This window comes from Mus caroli, unplaced genomic scaffold (assembly GCF_978045245.1).
Source record: "Mus caroli unplaced genomic scaffold, Mus_caroli_1 scaffold_16, whole genome shotgun sequence".
NCBI classification, from domain to species: Eukaryota; Metazoa; Chordata; class Mammalia; order Rodentia; family Muridae; genus Mus; species Mus caroli.
Window position 1 is genome coordinate 9,503,649 of NW_028227271.1, and position 23,399 is coordinate 9,527,047.

Below are 23,399 nucleotides of genomic sequence, written 5' to 3' on the forward strand. Positions count from 1 at the left end.
GAAATTAAAGACTTTTTTGAGTTAAATGAAAATGAAGCAACAACATAACCAAACTTATGGGACACAATGAAAGCATGTCTAAGAGGAAAACTCATAGCTCTGAGTGCCTCCAAAAAGGAACTAGAGAGAGCACATACTAGCAGCTTGACAACACACCTAAAAGCTCTGGAACAAAGGGAAGCAAATTCACCCAAGAGGAGTAGACAGCAGGAAACAATCAAACTCAGGGGCGAAATCAACCAAGTGGAAACAAGAAGAACTATCCAAAGAATCAACCAAATGAAGAGCTAGTTCTTTGAGAAAATCAACAAGATAGATAAACACTTAGCCAGACTCACTAGAGGGTACAAGGGACAGCATCCTAATTAACAAAATCAGAAATGAAAAGGGAGACATAACAACAAATCCTGAAGAAATCCAAAACACCATCAGATTCTTCTACAAAAGGCTAGACTCAGCAAAACTGGAAAACATGGATGAAATGGACAAATTTCTAGACAGACACGAGTTAACAAAGTTAAGTCAGGATCAGCTTAATGATCTAAAAGTCCTATATCCCCTAAAGAAATAGAAGCAGTCATTAATAGTCTGCCAAACAAAAAAAGCCCTGGACCAGACGGGTTTAGTGCAGAGTTCTATCAGACCTTCAAAGAAGATCTAATCCCAGTTCTTCACAAACTATTCCACAAAATAGAAGCAGAAGGTACTCTACCCAATTCATTCTATGAAGCCACAATTACTCTGATACCTAAACCACAGAAAGACCCAACAATGGTAGAGAACTTCAGACCAATTTCCCTTATGAATATCGATGCAAAAATACTCAATAAAATTCTCGCTAACCGAATCCAAGAACACATCAAAACAATCATCCATCCAGACCAAGTAGGTTTCATTCCAGGGATGCAGGGATGGTTTAATATATAAAAATCCATCAACGTAATCCATTATATAACCAAACACAAAGACAAAAACTACATGATCATCTCATTAGATTCCGAGAAAGCATTTGACAAAATCCAACACCCATTCATGATAAAAGTCTTGGAAAGATCAAGAATTCAAGGCCCATACTTAACCATGATAAAAGCAATCTAAAGCAAACCAGTAGTAGCCAACATCAAAGTAAATGGTGAGAAGCTGGAAGCAATCCCACTAAAATCAGGGACTAGACAAGGCTGCCCACTTTCTCCCTACCTATTCAACATTGTACTTGAAGTCCTAGCCAGAGCAATTCGACAACAAAAGGAGATCAAGGGGATACAAATTGAAAAGGAAGAAGTCAAAATACCACTCTTTGCATATGATATGATAGTATATATAAGTGACCTGAAAAATTCTACCAGAGAACTCCTAAACCTGATAAACAGCTTCAGTGAAGTAGCTGGATATAAAATTAACTCAAACAAGTCAATGGCCTTTCTCTACACGAAGGATAAACAGGCTGAGAGAGAAATTAGGGAAAAACACCCTTCTCAATAGTCACAAATAATATAAAATACCATGGCATGACTCTAACTAAGGAAGTGAAAGATTTGTATGATAAGAACTTCATGTCTCTGAAGAAAGAAATTAAAGAAGATCTCAGAAGATGGAAAGATCTCCCATACTCATGGATGGGCAGGATCAATATAGTAAAAAAGGCTATCTTGTCAAAAGCAATCTACAGATTCAATGCAATCCCCATCAAAATTCCAACTCAATTCTTCAATGAATTAGAAAGGGCAATCTGCAAATTCATTGGAATAACAAAAAACCTAGGATAGCAAAAACTCTTCTCAAGGATAAAAGAACCTCTGGTGGAATCACCATGCCTGACCTCAAGCTCTACTACAGAGCAATTGTGATAAAAACTGCATGGTACTGGTATAGTGACAGACAAGTAGACCAATGGAATAGAATTGAAGACCCAGAAATGAACCCACACACCTATGGTCACTTGATCTTTGACAAGGGAGCTAAAACAATCCAGTAGAAAAAAGACAGCATTTTCAACAAATGGTGCTGGCACAACTGACGGGTATCATGTAGAAGAATGCGAATTGATCCATTCCTATCTCCTTGTACTAAGGTCAAATCTAAGTGGATTAAGGAACTCCACATAAAACCAGAGACACTGAAACTTATAGAGGAGAAAGTAGGGAAAAGCCTCGAAGATATGGGTACAGGGGGGAAATTCTTGAATAGAACAGCAATGGCTTGTGCTGTAAGATCAAGAATCGATAAATGGGACCTCATAAAGTTGCAAAGCTTCTGCAAGGCAAAAGACACCGTCAATGAGACAAAAAGGCCACCAACAGATTGGGAAAGGATCTTTACCTATCCTAAATCAGATAGGGGACTAATATCCAATATATATAAAGAACTCACGAAGGTGGACTCCAGAAAATCAATAACCCCATTAAAAAAATGGGGCTCAGAACTGAATAAAGAATTCTCACCTGAGGAATACTGAATGGCTGAGAAGCACCTGAAAAAAATGTTCAGTATCCTTAATCATCAGGGAAATGCAAATCAAAACAACCCTGAGATTCCATCTCACACCAATCAGAATGGTTAAGATCAAAAATTCAGGTGACAGCAGATGCTGGCAAGGATGTGGAGAAAGAGGAACACTCCTCCATTGTTGGTGGAATTGCAAGCTTGTACAACCACTCTGGAAATCAGTCTGGCGGTTCCTCAGAAAATTGGACATAGTACTACCGGAGGATCCCACAATACCTCTCCTGGGCATATATCCAGAAGATGTTCCAACTGGTAAGAAGGACACATGCTCCACTATGTTCGTAGCAGCCTTATTTATAATAGCCAGAAGCTGGAAGGAACCCAGATGCCCCTCAACAGAGGAAGGGATTCAGAAAATGTGGTACATTTACACACTGGAGTACTACTCAGCTATTAAAAAGAGTGAATTTATGAAATTCCTAGGCAAATGGTTGGACCTGGAGGGCATCATCCTGAGTGAGGTAACACAATCACAAAAGAACTCAAATGATATGTACTCACTGATAAGTGGATATTAGCCCAGAAACTTAGTGTACTGGTTAGTTTTGTGTCAACTTGACACAGCTGGAGTTATCACAGAGAAAGGACCTTCAGTTGAGGAAATGCCTCCATGAGATCCAACTGTAAGGCATTTTCTCAATTAGTGATCAAGGGGGAAAGGCCCCTTGTGGGTGGGACCATCTCTGGGCTGGTAGTCTTGGGTTCTATAAGAGAGCAGGCTGAACAAGCCAGGGGAGGCAAGCTAGTAAAGAACATCCCTCCATGGCCTCTGCATCAGCTCCTGCTCCCTGACCTGTTTGAGTTCCAGTCCTGACTTCCTTTGGTGATGAACGGCAGCATGGAAGTGTAAGCTGAATAAACCCTTTCCTCCCCAACTTGCTTCTTGGTCATGATGTTTGTACAGGAATAGAAACCCTGACTAAGACAAATTGGTACCAGCATATTGGGGTATTCCTGTGACAACCTGACCATGTTTTGGGGAGGACTGTGGAAGGACTTTGGAACTTTGGGCTTGAAGATCCATTTGTTGTTATGAGCTCTGTCAGATGTTGTGTAGGAGCTTGGAAGATAATGTTGAGAACAGTGCAGAAGATGGAGGCCTGGCTTGTGAAATTTCTGAGGGAAAATTAAAGACTCTTTTCAGGGCCATTGCTGTTTTGATTGTGAAGATTCTGTAGTCCTGGTTAGCTGGGGCTGAAGAATCAGCTGTGATTAACAAGATACCAGAACTACTAAAGCAAAAACTTTGCATTACTGGGACTATTGATGCTGGTTAGCTGGAGCTAAGAAATTAGTGGTGATTAAGAAGAGACCAGCGGGCTGGTGAGATGGCTCGGTGGGTAAGAGCACCCGACTGCTCTTCCGAAGGTCCAGAGTTCAAATCCCAGCAACCACATGGTGGCTCACAACCATCCGCAACGAGATCTGGCGCCCTCTTCTGGAGTGTCTGAAGACAGGTACAGTGTACTTACATATAATAAATAAATGAATCTTTAAAAAAAATTAAAAAAAAAAAAAGAAGAGACCAGCATCATTGAGGTGACATCTTCTGGGAAGTGTTTTCTGAAAGCACAACGAGGCTGTGTTCCAGAGATAGCCAAGGTTGTACTCCTGCTGCAGCGGGACTTGGTAATATGTAAGGGTCACCCAGGTGGTACTGGTTTTGAAGGCATGAAGGGGTCATGCAGAGCAGCTGAGGCTCACCACTGAGAGGGCATGGAAGGCCATTGGTGAAGGTGCAGCTTCAGTTGCAATTGAAGGCCCAGGACTGAAGGGGCAACTCAGTGTTTTGGAGATGCCAGTACCATGAGATGACCACCAAGAGCAGCAGCAGCAGTGGAGTACAGGCATCTGGAGCCTAGAGGACGACATGTGTGCTACAAAGGGCATGGCTGGAGAAGTGACCCAAGCCCTTGGAGGAGCCCAGAAGATCGTGAGTTGGATCCCAGACATTGGAAGGTTGGACATTGATTTTTGCTTTTGATTGTGACTGTGCCCTGATATTTTCCCTCTTGAAGGAAGAAACTGTTTTAGTGGAGCCCACAGTTAAGAGACTTTTAATTGTAAAAAGACTTTGAATTTTAAAAGAGATGGATATTTTAAAGAGATTGAAATTGTAAGAATATGTAAAGACTGTGGGACTTTTAAAGTTATTTAGATCTTGGGGATGAATAAGAATGTAAGGGTTGAGGCTTACTAGTGATGTGTTTGTGTGTCAAGTTGACAAGGGGTCAATTGTACTGGTTAGTTTTGTGTCAACTTGACACAGCTGGAGTTATCACAGAGAAAGGACCTTCAGTTGAGGAAATGCCTCCATGAGATCCAACTGTAAGGCATTTTCTCAATTAGTGATCAAGGGGGAAAGGCCCCTTGTGGGTGGGACCATCTCTGGGCTGGTAGTCTTGGGTTCTATAAGAGAGCACGCTGAACAAGCCAGGGGAAGCAAGCTAGTAAAGAACATCCCTCCATGGCCTCTGCATCAGTTCCTGCTCCCTGACCTGTTTGAGTTCCAGTCCTGACTTCCTTTGGTGATGAACGGCAGCATGGAAGTGTAAGCTGAATAAACCCTTTCCTCCCCAACTTGCTTCTTGGTTGTGATGTTTGTACAGGAATAGAAACCCTGACTAAGACACTTAGTATACCCGAGATATAAGATACAATTTGCAAAACACATGAAACTCAAGAAGAATGAAGACTAAAGTGTGGACACTTTGCCCCTTCTTAGAATTGGGAACAAAACACCCATGGAAGGAGTTACAGAGACAAAGTTTGGAGCTGAGACGAAAGGATGCACCATCTAGAGACTGCCATATTCCAGGGATCCATCCCATAATCAGCCTCCAAATGATGACACCATTGCATAGTAGCAAGATTTTGCTAAAAGGACCGTGATATAGCTGTCTCTTGTGAGACAATGCCGGGGCCTAGCAAACACAGAAGTGGATGCTCACAGTCAGCTATTGGATGGATCAGAGGGCCCCCAATGAAGGAGTTAGAGAAAGTACCCAAGGAGCTAAAGGGATCTGCAACCCTATAGGTGGAACAACAATATGAACTAACCAGTACCCCTGGAGCTCTTGACTCTAGCTGCATATGTGTCAGAAGATGGCCTAGTCAGCCATCAGTGGAAAGAGAGGCCCATTGGACTTGCAAACTTTATTTGCCTCAGTACAGGGGAATGCCATGGCCAAGAAGTGGGAGTGGGTGGGTAGGGGAGTAGGGGGGGGGCAGGGTATGGTGGACTTTTGGGATAGCATTGGAAATGTAAATGAAGAAAATACCTAATTAAAATAAAATTTAAAAAAATAAAGAGATCTGAAGACAAACTATGCTGGGGTCATATTCATGATTGGTGGCTGTTTGTTTCATCCTGAGATAAGCTGATATTATAATGACAGAGAAAAGAACTTTGTGAAAAATAACTCCCGTAGCACCAGCGACCAGTAATTAAGTAGTTTCAAAGGCCAGCATCAGTGTGGTCATTGTCACTTGTGACACTTTTTTTCCTCTACGCTAATTTACACCATGTGTCATAGCTTATCATACACTGTGCCCTTTAGTCAAAACGTTGGTGCCTACATTAGCAATAAGCAGTTGGCGTGGCCGATCAGTGTCCGTGCCAGGTGAACAGTGAAGCTCCAGCTGAGATGGTCATAGCCCATTTCTCTGTACGTATTCAGAAAGGATTGCTTCCAATATTTAATTTTAGTATGAAACTTACTACATGTCTCACTTATGTGAAGAAGAAAACTAATGAAAACCAGAAAGCCATGCTAGACTTCGTATAACTAGCAAATGGCATTTCCCCGAGACGACGTCTGGATCCATTATTTTATTTATTCTCCATTTAACAAGAATACATGGTGATAAAAGTGATTTAGTGATGGAGTAATCTATCCAGACATTATTCTAATACTAGATGGCTATTACTTAATATAAATGTATTATAAATTGCATTCCTGTGTGGAACCTCACAAATAAAACCTTCCATGAATTAAATATTATTTCATAGAACTGACATTTTTTTCTGTCTGAGGGTATAAAAAAAAAATCTATGGTTAGGATACTTGTATATTTTTCAATACTTATAATTCCCAAAACTTCCTGCCCTCGATGCTGTTATATGACTATAAAAAGTAAAGTTGATTGCTTTAATGTTATTTTAACTTCAAGTTAAGAGAGAAAAATAACATCTTACAAGTTGCTGCTTAATCAAGTATGCAAACCTGTAACTTCAGAGATATTGGTAGGAAAATTTCTCCAAATATCAGCTTGTCTTAATTAATGCCTTGTACAATCTAAAAGCAGCTTGCCAGTTCCTGAGTGAAGTAATAACTCAGGAGGGGTTTGTAGGGACAAATGTTGATATAATCACAGACTAGATGCTCCTTCGGCTGATTAAGAACATGTAAAATCAAACTGACACCCACTGCAGGTAAAACTGAAGTCACTGTCACACTTGTCATTGACAGGTAAACAGGAAACACACTAGTTTGCACACACAGTGTACATGTGTGTGTGTGTATGTGTGTGTGTGTAAATTGCTTTTAGATAGGTGTCATTATAGCTGTGCGTCTGAACTATCCCAGTTCCATTTTAAGTGGCTCTTCCATTCCACTAACAATAAGATTTGGATACGAGATACGAGATGAAAAGCTGTCTACTCCCTGCTCCACCCTTCTAGGTGGAGAATGACCCGGTACTCATTATAAGCTTAACATCACCACCTGCTGGAGAGAAGCTTGCACATTTTGCAAGAAATATCTATGTCATACCTTCTTCTCCCACTGCAGAAGAGGGGATGAAGACATTGTAGGAGCCGAAGGTGGTAGATGACCACAAGGAAACAGTGTCCTCCAGACTCAGCAGTTGCACATAAGACCTTACACCAGTTGTAACAACATGCACAAGACTCTGTGAGCTCAAGCCAGGTAAACTCCCAGCACTGAGGGAGGCATGAACTCCCACTCCTAGCTGAGCTACTAGCAACCAACCAATAGCTGCTGGGAAAAGGAGAGTTGGCATCTTTCAGGGTGTGGCCTCTAAATTGACCATGCTCCAGGGAGTGGCCTTACATCTACGAGTATGTCAGAATCAACAACAGGACTTAATGGGCTCTTTTTAAAAAAAAAAAAATACAAAAGTTGTAGCTGTAAACAGATTGAGTAGATCCAAAGGAGTTGGAGGAGGAGGGTGAATATAATCAAAATAAATGGAATTAAATCCTGAAAGAATAAAAATATTATGAGTAAATAAAATTGGCATGTGTAAGTAAAAACCTCTTTCCCTAGCTAGAGTCCAGCCTGGCTACATTCCTAGCTCTCATTCTGCTCTGCCCTTTGGCAGGAGTGCCCACCATAGCACAATTCAGGGATGCAGAATGTACTTGAATGAATGCAGGAATTCAGGAATGTACTTGAGTTTAGAGTTCAGGGTTAAAGAGTCCTCTTGCCTGCGATACAAGCCACATTTCTAGTAGACAGTCTAGCAGGAACAAAAATATCTCTGAAGTTACAGGTTTGCATACTTGATTAAGGAAAAAACTTTTAAAATGATATTTTTCTTTCAAAACCTGAAGTAAATGTGACATAAAAGCAGTCAACTTTATTTACCTTAATCAACGAAAACGTTTTTGCCTTTACTTGTTCATATTCCTTACTTTATTTAGAACTTGTGCAGGCAAGAAGTGTGCTTCTAGCTGGGCTTCCAAAAGGACTTCCAAACTATCAGTGAAGATAGTAGCTGAATATTCCACAGAACGATAGATTTTAACAAGACTATTTTCCTGAAGCTGAAATCGTATACTCTTGCAAAACACAAAAGAAAATACTACAGAGAAATAAAATTTTGTAAAAAGATTAACAAATTAGCATGTATTGGCCTAGACTCTGACTTGATGTCAATTCTCGGATAATCTATTGCATGTATATTGCCAGAAGGAGAGAGAGGAGAAAATGAATGAATGCACACACACACACACACACACACACACACACACACACACACAAAACTCGTAAAAATATAGCTGATTCGTGGTTAACTCCACAAACAAGACTCTTTACTGGGTCATTTCCTGCTTCTGCATACAAGGAAGTACTCTAATACGGGCTAATGGCATCAATGATGATTGCGTTTGGAGAGACTTAGCACTGTGTACATCAGAGTTTAGGGAGGAAAGTCAGAGACAACAGACAGGGCTACTAGCAGATCACAAGGTGAAGGCAGCCAAAAGAGGTAGAGATGGGAAGGTAACCTACGTGGGAAGTCAGTGCCATTGAAAGCTGGTCAGCACACAGTGGGAATCATTGGAATCAATGGAGAGAGAGAGAGAGAGAGAGAGAGAGAGAGAGAGAGAGAGAGAGAGACCTGAGTCCACAAAGCTTATTAAACCCTAATTGATACTGTTAATATAGAACTTGTTCATGTCCTCCCTCAAGGAACTTGACCTTCAGTTGAGGACGTGACATGGGTGGAAAGAAAAGGCAAACAAAATGAGAATGTGCAACACTTGAGCTGAACTACAAGAGAGAAGGGAGGAAGGGGAGAGCGTGACAAGGTGGTAAAAGAGAAGCTGCCAGAGTTCTCGCTCTCGGACACAGCCTCTCGCACAATGGCTCTTTCAAGCTTCTCACCAAGCTTTCTGCTGGATAACTGTCCTGTTTGGGGATGCAGAGTAGACGCTCCACTCGGAGGTTCTGTGTAGTCCCCAAGTCACACAGTGGGTGAGTGGGAGGTCTCTGATTTAAACCCAACTCCCTCAGGCTCCTCCAACTGCTTTTTTCTCTGTGCGCGGAACAATAACTCTTTGTGAGATTATATGCAAAGGCAACCAGGCCCTAGAAAATAGGGAAACACAATCCTTCAGCCAAAGGGTGGCTGAAATGTTCTGCTTACACGCGAGCAAAGGAAGCTTCCTCGAGAGGAAAGCGCTTCTGTACATTCTGAAGTACCCAGAATAGATCTAACTACAGGAAAGGACACAGACAGCTCTAAATACAAATAGCACAGAGCCTGGGGAGAAAAATCCCACAAGAGAACAGAGCAGGAAATGCCACTGGGTGAACATAAGGAAAGAGAATATTATTTTAAGAGAATCAATAAAGCCAGGGTATTTTTTCATTTTTTTTAAGTGGAAGGCTGGGTAGCTGTTCCAGTTTGTTCCTCTGTTGCTGTGATAAAACCTGTTGCTATACTAAAACACTGACCAAAAAGGGGAGAAAGAGGTTCATTTCGGCCTACAGTTATAGCACGCTATGGAAGGAATCTAAGGCAGGGACATGGAGGTGGGGGACTAAAGCTATGGCCATGAAGGAACTATGAGCTTGCTCTCCCTGGCTCACTCAGCCAGGACCTCCTGCTCAGCGATGGCCCCACCCACAGTGTGCTGGGCCCTCCCACATCAACCATCAGTCAAGACAATGCACCACAGACTTGCTCACAGGTCAATCTGATGGAGACAATTCTTCCATTGAGGCTCCCGCTCTCCAGGTGTGTCCAATTAAAAACCAGCATTATCCATCACAGCCGTTTCATAACGAAGGCAGCCAAAGACTCCAGTTACAGAAGCCAATGTGAACCAAATGTAGCAGTGGAGAGATCAAGGACTACTAGAAAACAGCAGTGGCTCCCAAGTGTAGACACAAGAAGGGGTGGACTGCAAATACCCCGCAAAGACGCTGCACCTGACTGTGGGCATAGTGAAGAGCTGGGCTTCTAAGCAGAGATGAAGTTGTCTCGGACTCATGCTCTGTAAGACAAGTTTATAGAATGCCATTCACGTTTAAAGGATGCATTTTAAAACACTCCTGAAATAACACAATGGGAAGTGCTAGGTTTCAGGAAGTGTGATGATAAAAGGTGTGTTTAAAGAGAGAAAAGCATGCAAGAATCTCTACAAATGGAAGCTCTTCTTTGTGAGGGCCAAGGAGAGAGAGAAGGCAAAGATTCAGTCGCAGGGCAAGCAGTAAGAGAAGAACACAGGAGAAAGCTCAGATGGTTGGTATAGGAGCACCGTGGATAAAGGAAAGGCCAACTGCATCCAGCAAGCATCAGCCTGGATGACAATGAGAGGGACAGAGACAGGAATGCCACTGGATCTGGGAACAGTGACTCGAATGGCATCAGTTTTGATCTGCACGGTGAGCTCTTGAATATTACACACTGAAACATCATTAAAACAGTTGCCACCAGAAGAGACCTACCAATCAAAACTACAGAGAAACACCATTGTCTCACACCTGTCAAATGGCTTTTCAATTTTTTTACTTATTTGTTTAATTATTTGTTTTTTCAAGACCAAGTTTCTCTTGGCTGTCCTGGATATCCCCCCCGCCACCCTCTCTCGACTAGGCTGGCCTCCAACTCATGGAGATCTGCCTGCCTCTGTATCCTGAGTGCTGGAAGATGGGTATTATTGCAGTTTGGTCTGTTGCTATGCATTACAATGCTAAATTCTCTATTCAAGGTCTAGGCCTAGGAGTGAACTCCACATTTACGGACTGGTTAAACAAAATTGGCTACAGCCAATTAACTGGAGGGATTAGAGGTAGGTGGGTTTTGAGTTACCTGGTTGGGGGTGGAGGAGAGAGAGGAGTGAGGAGAGACCAGGGGAAGAAGGATGAAGAAGGAGGGGAGAGAAGGAAGCCGCCATGAGGGGAGGTGGACCATGGTCAGGAGAAACAGCAAGTATCTGGGGTGCATCGCTAAGGAGGTAGCTAGGCCTTCAGTGAGAAGAGTAGACTAGAGGTTACCCCTCAGAAATTGCCAAAGCCATATAAAATAACCATAGTCTGAGTCTCATCCATTTGTATGCTCGTCAGGGATGTGTTTAAATTGATTGTACTATAGATACCATTGACAACAACTAAAGATAAGTAATGGCTAGGATATGGAAAAGTTATAACTCCTAGGTAATGTTGGAGAGAACTAAAAATGGTGCATCCAACATGGAAAACACTATGGAAGTTCCTCAAAAAAATTAAAATTAGGGCTGAGCATGATGTAGAGAATAATATTTTACCCACTGTCATGTAAGCAGTCCTTATTAATATCTCTCTCTCTCTCTCTCTCTCTCACACACACACACACACACACAAGAATGTTGAAAGGAGTCTGGTTGAGAAGTGGAATGTCAGGGAGGGGGAGGAGGACATGAGGCACTAACAGAGAGTGAATATAGCCAATCACACTGCAGTGGGCTGAACGTGCTTGGCCCGTGGGAAGCGGCACTATTAGGAGGTATAGCCTCATTGGAGTAGGCGTGGCCTTGTTAGAAGAAGTTTGTCACTCTGTCACACAGCTTTGAGGTCCTATGCTCAAGCTCCACCCAGTTCTGAAGAAAGCCTCCTCCTGGTTACCTTAGGAACAAGATGTGGGACTCTCAGCTCCTCCTGCACCATGCCTGCCTGGATGCTGCCATGTCCCTTCCTTGATGATAATGGACTGAACCTCTGAACCTGTAAGCCAGCCCCAATTAAATGTTGTCCTTAAAAGAGTTGTTTTGGTCATGTTGTCTCTTCACAGCAATGAAACTCTGAGACACACGTGGTGTGTGTGTGTGTGTGTGTGTACATGCATGCATGTGTATGTGTGTATGTGTGTGTTTGTGTGTGTATATGTGTGTGTGTCTGTGTATGTGTCTGTGTGGGTGTCTGTGTGTATATGTGTGTGTGTGTGCATGCATGCATGTGTATGTATGTATGTGTGTGTTTGTGTGTGTATATGTGTGTGTCTGTTTGTGTATGTGTCTGTGTGGGGGGGGTGTCTGTGTGTATATGTGTGTGTGTGTGTGCATGCATGCATGTGTATGTATGTATGTGTGTGTTTGTGTGTGTATATGTGTGTGTCTGTTTGTGTATGTGTCTGTGTGTGGGGGGGTGTCTGTGTGTATATGTGTGTGTGTGTGTGTGCCTGTGTGTGTCTGTATGTGTCTGTATACATGTGGATATCTGTGTGTACACATGTGAGTATCTGTGTCTATGTGTGTGTATGTATGGGTGTCTGTGTCTATGTGTCTGTGTGTGTGTGTGTGTGTGTACCAATAAGGCCCACAGCTTGCTGACCTGCTCCTTGAGGCACTTGCCGACCAAGGCTTTCCTACAGGCCAAGCTGATGAAGACATCTTCTTAACTGTAGTCCCCTCTTCCTAGGTGACCCACGTTGGTGTCGAGATGACAAAAACTAAGCAGCCTAAACTCCAAAACCTCATGAAAATATCCCCCACCCTGTCCTGGAGCTCCTCCTCTTCTCTACTGAGGCTGATAACCAGCGTAGCCGCCGCTCCCGTGAGTGGTGATAAGCCAGTGTCTTACCTCTTCTGTGACGTTGCTTTCTCACACGTACAAATGAACGTGAGAAAATTAACCACTGCATAGGGCTCTTAGCAGCCTTGCCTCTTAGAAGTTGTGACTTCTTAGAAGTCACTGCCTAACGTGCCTGACTGGGGGACACATGCTGAAGGTGCCTTGGTGTCCTGCATGGCACTCATCACAACTAGAAGGCATAGGACGGTCTGGATTAAATGGTCATGCTAACCAACAGCTTCAGGTCATTTGAATACATGCTAGAGAGACACAATGTTGATATGGATCTTCAAGTTGCGAGAGAGAAGAATGGACCCACCTGGGGGCAGCCGAGGGGAGTGTTTCCTCTAAAACCTGGACCATCTGATCAGTAGTAGCCTAGATCTCCTATCAGCCAAGCAGAAGTCAAACAGAGCTAGCAACTCTACCGTGCCTATCTGCCTGACTCATGGTTTAACCCCTTCAACACTAAGGCTGGAATAGGGAAACCGGCAGCGATGGCTTCTCGCGGTCTTAGCTTCAGAGATGAAGAAAGAGCACTGCTGGACTCGGCACTTGCATGTTCAAGCCACAGGAATGTAGCATGCGCTATTGTGCTTGTGCTTCTGGTTATGGGAAAGAGTTCTGAGCAAAGACATCCACACAGTGGCCCCGGGCAGCAAGGGAAAGGCAGGATGCTAAACACTTCATCTCTATCTCCATTCAGACAGCAGTGTTCCTCAGCTAATGGATGTACTGCATCTCAACAAAGCATAGCAAGAGAAACGGGGGCTCCAGAACTCGAGGCTACTGACCACTACAGAGTAATGCCATGGCACTCTGTAATTGTTGCTTTTCTTGTGATCTCAGGTCTGCTTGGTGGGGTCCTCTGCCTGCTGCTGTGGCCCACTACTGGGAGAGAATATCCCTAGACCCCCCAAAAAAATCAAATTTCAAAAGGTGAAGTGGTATTGCTACTGGATGCCCTTTTTAAAAAATTGTTGTGAAGTCAAAATACAAAAGACAAGCTTCATGAGTCAGACACCCTCTCTATCATGGTTCACGAGTCAGGCTCCCTCTGTATCACAGTACAGGAGTCAGGCTCCCTCTGTATCACGGTACAGGAGTCAGGCTCCCTCTGTGTCATGGTTCAGGAGTCAGGTACCATCCGTGTCATGGTACAATGTCACAACACCCTGTGGCCAGTAGGATAGATTTATAATGATGTTAATGAGTCACAGATGCAAAAATCATAAAGATAATGAATATACACAGAAATTATTGTTTTATAAGTACATGTACATAAGAAAATATACCCAAATATTAGCACTAGTGTTCCCTAATTGACAGGATTACTGGGAGTTTTTCTTCATTAAACTTTAATAATTCCAGCAAGATTCTCCTAGGAAAACAGAAAGGTTGTCTTGTTTGACATTAAATGCAGCCCCTTCTCACTGTGCCCTCCCCTCACGCTCCTCTCTCGCCTTTGCTCTGAGGTCTGATCTCAGCTCTAGGTGTAACCTGGTTAAGAGCATATGCTGTCTGGCACTGTGAATTTATCCGTTGTGACGTTGTTGTTGTTGTTGTTGTTGTTGTTGTTGTTGTTGTTAGTTTTTCGAGACAGGGTTTCTCTGTGTAGCCCTGGCTGTCCTGGAACTCACTTTGTAGACCAGGCTGGCCTCAAACTCAGGAATCCGCCTGCCTCTGCCTCCCGAGTGCTGGGATTAAAGCCCGGCTCGTCGTGACTTTCTTACTCAACCTATATTCTGTCCTTGACACTACTGACCATCACGGCCCAAAAATCATTTTGTATTATCAGACAAACCCCTGTAGAAGCAGCAGGGTTGCGGGTGCAGGAAGTAAGAGTCCTGATCAGCAGCAGTAATGTGCTCACATCCTCTTATCCTAAAGCTAAGTTTCTCTTTTCCTCCCCCTCACCCCCTAGGGGACAGACAGACAGAGCTCAGTAAACATGAGGTTTTTTCCTTCTTTGTTACACCACTAAGTATCACAGTCATTCACGATGAACAAAGTCAAAGTCAGGTCCCAACCTTTTGAAGCTTCCAGCTTCCTCTCCCTTTGATCTCAATGTTTCAAAATAATCTGCATGGCTTTTTGGACAGCTCCTCCATCCAAAATGAACCGATTCCATGAATGAGAGCAAAGACGCCGCCGGCTGTCCCTGCCCGATGTCATCAGCTCGGCCGTGCTCAGCAGGAAAAGTAACCCACTGTTCCCTCACTGTGGCTTCTCCCAAGGCTCTCAACCATCCAGCCAGAGGCTGTGAGCTCCCATGGCTGGGCCTTTATCCATTCTCCTCTCCACGGACTGCCTAGCCACAGGCTTGGCACACAGAAAGAGCACTACAAGACGTTGTGCAATGAACAATTATTTCATTCAGTCACCAAATCGGATTCAGAGCTAGGATAAGATGGGTAAATGGGATCCCAGCATGGCCAAGGGATACGGAGCGTGCTGACTGACCCAGATGCTCAGAAGGCTTGCCGGTCTAAGAGAGGAAGGAAGTCAGGAAGAGGAGCGAGTGAGGGTCAGGGCGTGTTCTCTGGTGCAGAGGACTGTTCCTATCTTGCCCTCCTCTCTGCCTACCCCAACCAACCCACACTGGTATTTATTTGCAGGCTGTGGGTTCATAGCTTGCATTTGATCAAATAGAGAGACTAAGAACCTAGTCCCCCGACAGGCTCAATGCCCCCAGAGTGTACCAGAAACGTGGAAAGGGTGAAGCATATTTGCCTTCACATTGGGTATTTAAACCTCATCTCCAAGCAGCACACTAGAGAATTACTTGTACTGTGAAATGAATCACAGAGAGCCCAGGAGACCTTTTGTTCACAGTTAAATCTAAAAATCGGTTCCTTGTAAGACTTCTGCTTTTGACTGCATTTCTGTGAACATAAATGAAAACCAATTATCTTCCTTTTCCCATGATGACAGTGAACAGCGGACATGAAAGACTTCACAATGTTTCTTTATGGCTGGGTTAAAGATCTAGTGATGGTTGGTGAAAACATTGTGTCACCTGGTGGCCAAGGATATTAGTTCTACACAGACTGACAGCCAGACACGGACCAGCTTACCTCTACCTGCTGCCCTTTCCTAGTCCCCCACAGATCCCTTTACATTGATCCAGCCCTCTACCAAGGAAGTAACCGTCACCACGTGTCCATCAATGTAATCGAACCGGATCACAGCGCTGCTGGACGGATGACCGAACTCACATTTTACACTAGTTGAATATTTAGACACTAAGACATTTAACACGGGAACATAAAGCAATATGCCACCTTTGCTACTACTGTGTCACTAAACATGTTTGTCTTATTTTGTTTGTGACCTCTCTGGAACTCACTATGTAAAACAGACTGATGTTAAACTCACTAAGTTCTGCCTGCCTTTGCCTCTCAAGTGTGTGCCTCCATGTCAAGCCGCGATTTTTTTTTTTAATGTAAGACATTTTCTCGTGGTGAAGGGTGAGTCTAGTTGCTGAGGCAAGCATTTAGCATTTGGTAAGAACTCCTTGAGAGGTGTATTTCCTTGAGTCTAAGAACTCACAGACCATGCATGGATGAACTTCCAGAGGTAGACAAGTTCCTTGTGGAAAATGGAGTGTGCTTATATGTTTGTTTATATGTGCACATAACCCGACAGATGTCAACTCCTCAGAATGCTTGTTGACTTTAACAAATGTGGCTTAGAAAGTGCTTATTTCCCAAAATATTTCCAGTTACTCAAAATACTCTTTGAGTCTTTTCCTTTGGAATGTTGTATTTAGTGAGCAATCTTGGTGATGATAAATCTTCCGTGGAGATGGTGTCTCAATTAGGGTTTTACTGCTATGAACAGACACCATGACCAAGGCAACTCTTATGAGGACAATATTTAATTGGGGCTGGCTTACAGGTTCAGAGGGTCAGTCCATTATCATCAAGGTGGGAGCATAGCAGCATCCAGGCAGGCATGGTGCAGGAGGAGCTGAGAGCTCTACATCTTCATCTGAAGGCTGCTAGCAGAATATTGGCTTCCAGACAGCTAGGATGAGGGTCTTAAAACCCACACCTACAGTGACACACCACTCCAACAATGCCACATCTCCTAATAGTGCCACTCCCTGGGCAGAGCATATATAAACCATAACAGATGGCTTTGACTTAAAGAGAGGGAAAAGCATGGCAAGAGAATATAGTAAGTAAATGGATGCATTATTTAGTCTGGTTTTGTTGTGAGTAACATAACTACAAAACACAGGGACCTTTTGTTAGATTTAAGGTAAAGTAAAGGCTACAAAACCATTGAAAGTCACATGGGAAGACACCAATAAAACATCAATGCTTTATCAGATAATATTAATCAAATGGGTGAAATCATTATTTAATGCTTATTTGTTGGCAAATATTTACTGTCTACACCTAGCAGACGCTCTTATAAGTGCTGGAGATCATAGTTAGCAAAAGTTTCCACCTTCATGTAGAGCTATTCTGCTGCACACTCACTATCCTCCTACACACACACACACGCACACACACTCTGTGCTCTTACCACACACACTTAAATATTTTTTCTTCATTTTCACGCGTCTGGTGTTTAGTCTATGCACTATGTGTGTGCAGTACCTGCAGAAGCAAGAGAGCAATGGAACTAGAGAAAATGGTGAGCTGCCACTTGGGTGAATGGACCCAAAGCCCCAACTTCTGGAAGAGCAGCCAATGCTCTTCTGAGACATCTCTCCAGCCCCTCTGCCATCCACTTAACAGTTCAATTAATCTAACATGCATTGCTCAACAATTAAAACGTGTTAACAGATATAAAGCAAAACAAAATGTAAGAGAAAGTATATTACCGAAAAGCATCATGTCTGGGAAACAAACCACTCATGGCAAATGCCCTCTGGTGTGTAGAGTGTGAGTTAAAACAACTGATGGGAATGGACGATGTCTTAGTCAGGGTTTCTATTCCTGCACAAACATCGCAACCAAGAAGCAAGTTGGGGAGGAAAGGGTTTATTCGGCTTACACTTCCATACTGTCGTTCATCACCAAAGGAAGTCAGGACCGGAACTCAAGCAGGTCAGGAAGCAGGAGCTGATGCAGAGGCCATGGAGGGATGTTCCTTACTGGCTTGCTTCCCCTGCCTTGCTCAGCCTGCTCTCTTATAGAACCAAGACTACCAGCCCAGAGATGGCACCACCCACAAGGAGACCTCCCCCTTGATCACTAATTGAGAAAATGCCTTACAGTTGGATCTCATGGAGGCATTTCCTCAACTGAAACTCCTTTCTCTGTGATAACTCCAGCTGTGTTGAGTTGACACAAAACTAGCCAGTACAAACAGGGTTGCTGTAACCAAGCACAGAAATTGAAAAGCAAACAATCCTGCCTCTAGAGGCCTTGCAGGTGTGGCTGCTGTGTCACATGTGCATCAGTAGGTGGCAGAGGAGAAAGAGGCTATGTCCATGCTGGCTGCTCTGACCTGTGAACTTCTCAATGATTAGTAGACTAACATTTCCTGAAAAGGTAAGCCTGAGACAACCACCAACAGTCTGGCATCAAGGAGGCTGGGGTGGGCTCCAAGGTCAGTGAGCAAGCAGGAGACTAGAAGAGCCTTGCCTGGGGTGGGAATGAGCCCGAGACAGACAACCCTCACATGGGAATACAACAGACCACCATCCTGGCACTATGGGGCCCAGACAGAGCCTACTCTGAGATAACGACCAGCCCAGTGCTGCGCAGGCCTGAAGACCATGCCCAAGATGACCCCTAACCAGGGTCATAATGCACCAGCAGGGCACAGTATTCCCAAAACTACTCCTGAGATGACCCCAGACACTCACAGATCTAGTCACCACTAAGAGGAGCAAGTAAGCGGTAGAGAAATGGAAGAGAAAAAGAAACAGAACATAGGCACAGTGCGGAGAGGCAGAACTGGAGAGTTGAAGGTAGTAAGGTAGAAACAGCCTGATATAAGTAGTCAGTGATGCCACCTGGGACCATAACAGGGTCCTGGCCTGTGCTGCCACCAGATACCATATCAGGGTCCCTGGCCCTACAGCAACAGAGGTCTGTTACCACCAAAGGCCAGGTGGAAGTCCCTGATCATGCTGATGTCTGAAGGCTGTGCAGAATTGGCCCTTACCTGGGCATTATGGGAAAGCTGGCCCTTGGTGGCATGACAGCAGGAGAGATGATCCCAACCCCTAGCCAGCTGCAGCTCTCAGGAGAGCAGGCCCTGCACCTCCCCTGGGCAGCACAGTAGAGCTGACCCTGAGAGTAGAGCGGCACAAGCAAGCCACCCCTGAGGGCATGAGCGTAGGAGAGCTGGCCCTGCCACACGAGTGCCTCATGGTGATATAGGGGAGGAAAAGATGCCCCTTGCTACATATGGCAGACATGAGAGGTGGCACAGAGGTCTTCAGAGAGGGAGACCTGGCCCTGCCTCTCTACAGAACAGTAGAGCTGGCCCTGGATGTGGGGGTTGCTAGTGAGTCGGTCCTGAGGGCATGAGAGCAGGAGAGCTAACTTGCTCAGATACCTCTCAGGCCCAGATCCAGGGCTGCGAATTGAACCCCATCAGTGAACTGCTGGAGTGCATGAAAGGGTGGGTCCTACAGATCTAAAACTACAGGATCTCCATGACACAGCGCAGTGACAGGGTATCTGAGAGGAACCACGATGATGTTCTAGTGCTGAACAGGATTGAACAGGATTGAGTAGCAGAAGCCAGAGGCCTCGAACCTGACCAATGAATGACTCATTTCGTTGAACATCTGCCAGAAAAGAAACATGGACAAAAGGGTAGACTGTGGGACACACTGTGACACACGACAGCTTCCACAATGAGATTTTTTTTTCTCTGCTGGAGGGGAGGTTGCAAAGATGGAAGGCAGGTATGAGGGGAGGGGGAGATGAGAGGGATTGGGGTACATGGTATGAAATTCACAAAGAGTCAATAAAAAGGTTTTTTTTTAATTAAACAATAATGATATTTATTTGGTAATTGTGAAAGAAACGTGTATATGTGTATTTGTTTATGTATGTATATATGTGTATGAATGCATAAATATTCTTTATGTTTGGTCACCTTAATGAAGCAAAAGCTACAGTGAGAGCCAATTTTTTTTTTTTAAGAATTTGAGACCCAGGACTGTGACCCTGGGGTACTGGAAAGCCAGACTGTGCACATCAGCCTGGGTCACAAGTGTGCCTCCTCCCCTGCTAGACTATAAGGATGGGCCTCATCCAGATAAAATAAACGTCCATCTTCCTCTAACCTAGATGCTTCCAGTTGTTTCTAATACACACACTGTGCACATCGCAGAGCCCAGAAAAGTAGTTCTCTCACATCTTTTAAATACACACAATATATACACAAAAGGTTGAGTCGGTTTAAATGACCCTAAAAGTAAGCACTTATAAATGAGAGGAATATAAGAGTAAAATGTCCTGACTTTCCCAGACTGGAATAGATCCCAGTCTGTCCACCACTCCTTCCATTCTGTGGCTAGAAAATCCAACGGGTGAGTAGTGAGTGGTATTAAGAGCATACTAAGGATTCCTTATAGTTCCAAAGCTTGAGTGCCAAGAAAGGCAGCAACACTGGAACTGTGGCTGTCATGCCTACACTTCCTCTGTGTATTAGTTAATTAATGATGGGGGACACTCAAGAGCAGACATCTAGATATGCAGATATTGAAGCAAATGCTATTTGGAAATGAATAAACTGGTATAAGCAAGGACTAACTGGCTTGGTATAATAAGGGAGGAGATCTCTTGGGCATGGAATGCACCAGCTGGAAGATTGCTTTGTCCCCTTCTGATGAACATGGGATCAGGAGACAGAAGACAAGGCACCATGGCCTCTGAAAAACCATCAGCTGCTACAAAAGAGCCGGCTGAGATCCAGGAAGAATTCCTCCTTGGGACAGGGCTTGGGATGGAGTCTAAGTCTGGGAAGAGTTGAGATCTGTACATTAGCACTTTGGTTATTAACCACCTACTGTGCTCACATCCTCAGCAAACCTGAAGGTAATGGTGGCTCAATATGTGTAAACTGGGGGCTGGGGGAGGGGGAGTATGCACTATGGGACATGGGACACAAAAATTGACAGCTATGTCTACAGACTCCTATAGAGTGAGTGGCCTGCTCTGCCATTTGACCTAGAAACAGAATATTTTATCTGCCAGTCATAGATTTTCTTATTAGTTTCACTCAGAGACCAAAGGATGTCTCTCAGTGTTTTAACAATGGGATATCTACATTGTGGGATGTTGCGTATAAGCTAGGAGACACTCAGGAATTCTCATGCAAAAGGCTGAGACGCGACAAATTCCCACATCATAAAGAACTAGAGATAAAAAGTTCCCGAGAAAAGTCTCCTGTTACCGTGCTCTCTGGTCAGTCTCTGTCATTGCATGATTGCACACACGTGTCATACCCCGCAAGAAAGGAAAGGCATCCTTTTCCATTTGAGAGGGTGCCAAGCCACTCATGCAAACTGACCTTAGGAAAACCAAAAAGCTAGTTTTTAAAAAAAAATGATAATAGACAGGGCAGTGGTAGCACAAACTTTAATCCCAGCACTAGGGAGGCAGAGGCAGGTAGATCTCTGTGGGTTCAAGGCCAGCCTGGCCTACAGAGTGAGTTCTGGGATAGTCGGAACTACAGAGTAAAACTCTGCCTTGAAAAACCAGAGAGAGAGAGAGAGAGAGAGAGAGAGAGAGAGAGAGAGAGGAGATAGACAGATAGGCAGGCAGACAGATAGAATAATAATATCTGGTGAAATGGCCACACATTACTTACAAGTCCAATATTCAGCAAACACTTCATGGTTAAACATGATCGTAATGAAGGTAGAGAACGGGGTTTTGTTTCATACTGTGGAGGGAAAGTGGAGCCATCAGAACGGTGGTATTTGAGCACATAAAGGACTCATTGAGGCAGAGAGAACCCTCGCTCACCACTCCTGGTGGGAGAAAGATGAGAAAGGGCAGGATTCCTGTGCCAAGAGGTCAGATACCCAGAGCACCAAGGACAGGCACAGAAATGGCCCAGACTGGGCTGAGTTGCAGTGTGAAGAACAGCCTCTGTGTTACATAATCCTTGAGAGAAACTTGCCCACTGGCAAGTTCTTTTTAAGAGTAGTTATATCAAACATTTTAACATTTTCTCTAATGTCAGCACTTCCCTGGAGCCCTCATCTCAGACCACAGGTGTTTCTGTCATCTCCTGTTCTCTCTTGTTTTTAATCTAAAATGGGAGCAAGGTGGCTTCAGATATTATAGCCAATTGTAAATGAAATTGAATGAATAGTATTAATGCTACAAATGAAACTCCATCTAACTAAATTTTCTACCATGCTGGCATTTTCATCTATGAAAAGAGAAATGGTTTAAATTTGGCTGCTTTACTCTGTGTTCATTAACTTCCTCTGGCACTCAATTGACCCCCTGTCCTCAGCACTCAATTCTGTAAGAAGTTCCTAATAAAATGCTAGCAAAAGCGAAATTACTCTCACCTCAGGACCTACAACAATAGGTAAATTTCCTTTACATAATCTCAAGATACCCACTTTATTTGGTTTTTAGTTAAATGGGTATGTGTGTCCATGTGCACATATGTGTGCACATGTATATATGTGTGTATGTGTAGTGTGTGTATGTGTGTGTGTGTATATACATATATATAAAATGTATGAGAATATGTATACATGTATGCATGTGAATGTAGTAAGTGTGTATCTGTGTCTATATGTGTATGTACATGTATATGTGTATGTGTATGCATGTATATCTATGTATGTGTATATGTGTAGTATTATATATATGTATGTGTATATTTATGTATACATGTATGCATGTGTGTATATGTATGTATATATGTGTATATGTGTGTGGGGGTGGTATATGAGTGTGGAGGCCAGAGTATGCTATACTATAAAGTACCTGCCATGTAGCACCAAGATAAGGCTGATAAATATTTTACTATTTTCCTAAATGTAACTGGACTCCATAAAATCTAGCAATTTCAGGAGACCTTCAAATTGGCAGCACTACAGTTATTAATGTCAGCATTTAGGAATTCAATCAATACCTCCTAAGTTTCCCAGAAAAGGTCAAAAAATAAAAAAGTCTCAAGGCCTCCAGTCTGTGCTTTGCAAGTGATGGGCCGCGAGCGTTCTTTTTTCTATTTAAAGCTCTAGTGAGTGCGCTTTTGTCCCTGCTGAGCTACTCAGAGTTTTAATCATGTGACCGGTATTTTTATTTAACGTGAAAATGTCATTTGAGTAATTAAAGATTTGTTCTTTAATCTATCAACTTAATGCAAGTGTTAAATAACACTGAGTCCAGGGCTGTCCCTTCTAGGTCACCATATATCCATCCCTCTTGCTTCTAAAACATTCATAGTCACCTTTGGATGACAGTGTCATGCTCTCTGTCTTATCCCAATCCCCCCACCCCATGCTACTTAATCCCTCTTGGGTGTTCATTCTTATCTTGGGCAATGGATCCCCTAGATATGTTTATTAGGCCCATGTCTTATCTCCTTACAGTGTGAATACTCAGTCCTAATAAAACCATTGTCTTCCCTCTGAATATCAAA

At 43.5% G+C, this 23,399-nt stretch overlaps 1 protein-coding gene and 1 non-coding gene across 5 annotated transcripts in view; one reads left to right on the top strand and one right to left on the bottom strand.

The window, feature by feature from the left end:
• Tmem117 (transmembrane protein 117) overlaps positions 1 to 23,399 on the bottom strand; it is a 496,189-nt gene that overhangs the window by 425,445 nt on the left and 47,345 nt on the right. Inside the window, exon 2 of one of the 4 annotated variants that reach the window (XM_029469872.2) lies at positions 21,600 to 21,674. The exons of the other annotated variants lie outside the window; for them this stretch is intronic. Within the exon in view, the coding sequence (XP_029325732.1) occupies positions 21,600 to 21,636 (37 nt within the window). The 5' untranslated portion in view covers positions 21,637 to 21,674. The remainder of the gene's footprint in view (positions 1 to 21,599; positions 21,675 to 23,399) is intronic. 4 annotated transcript variants of the gene reach the window in all.
• LOC115029468 (small nucleolar RNA SNORA17) lies at positions 18,175 to 18,306 on the top strand. Its single transcript, XR_003835043.1, has one exon. It is a non-coding gene; the product is annotated as a small nucleolar RNA SNORA17 (small nucleolar RNA).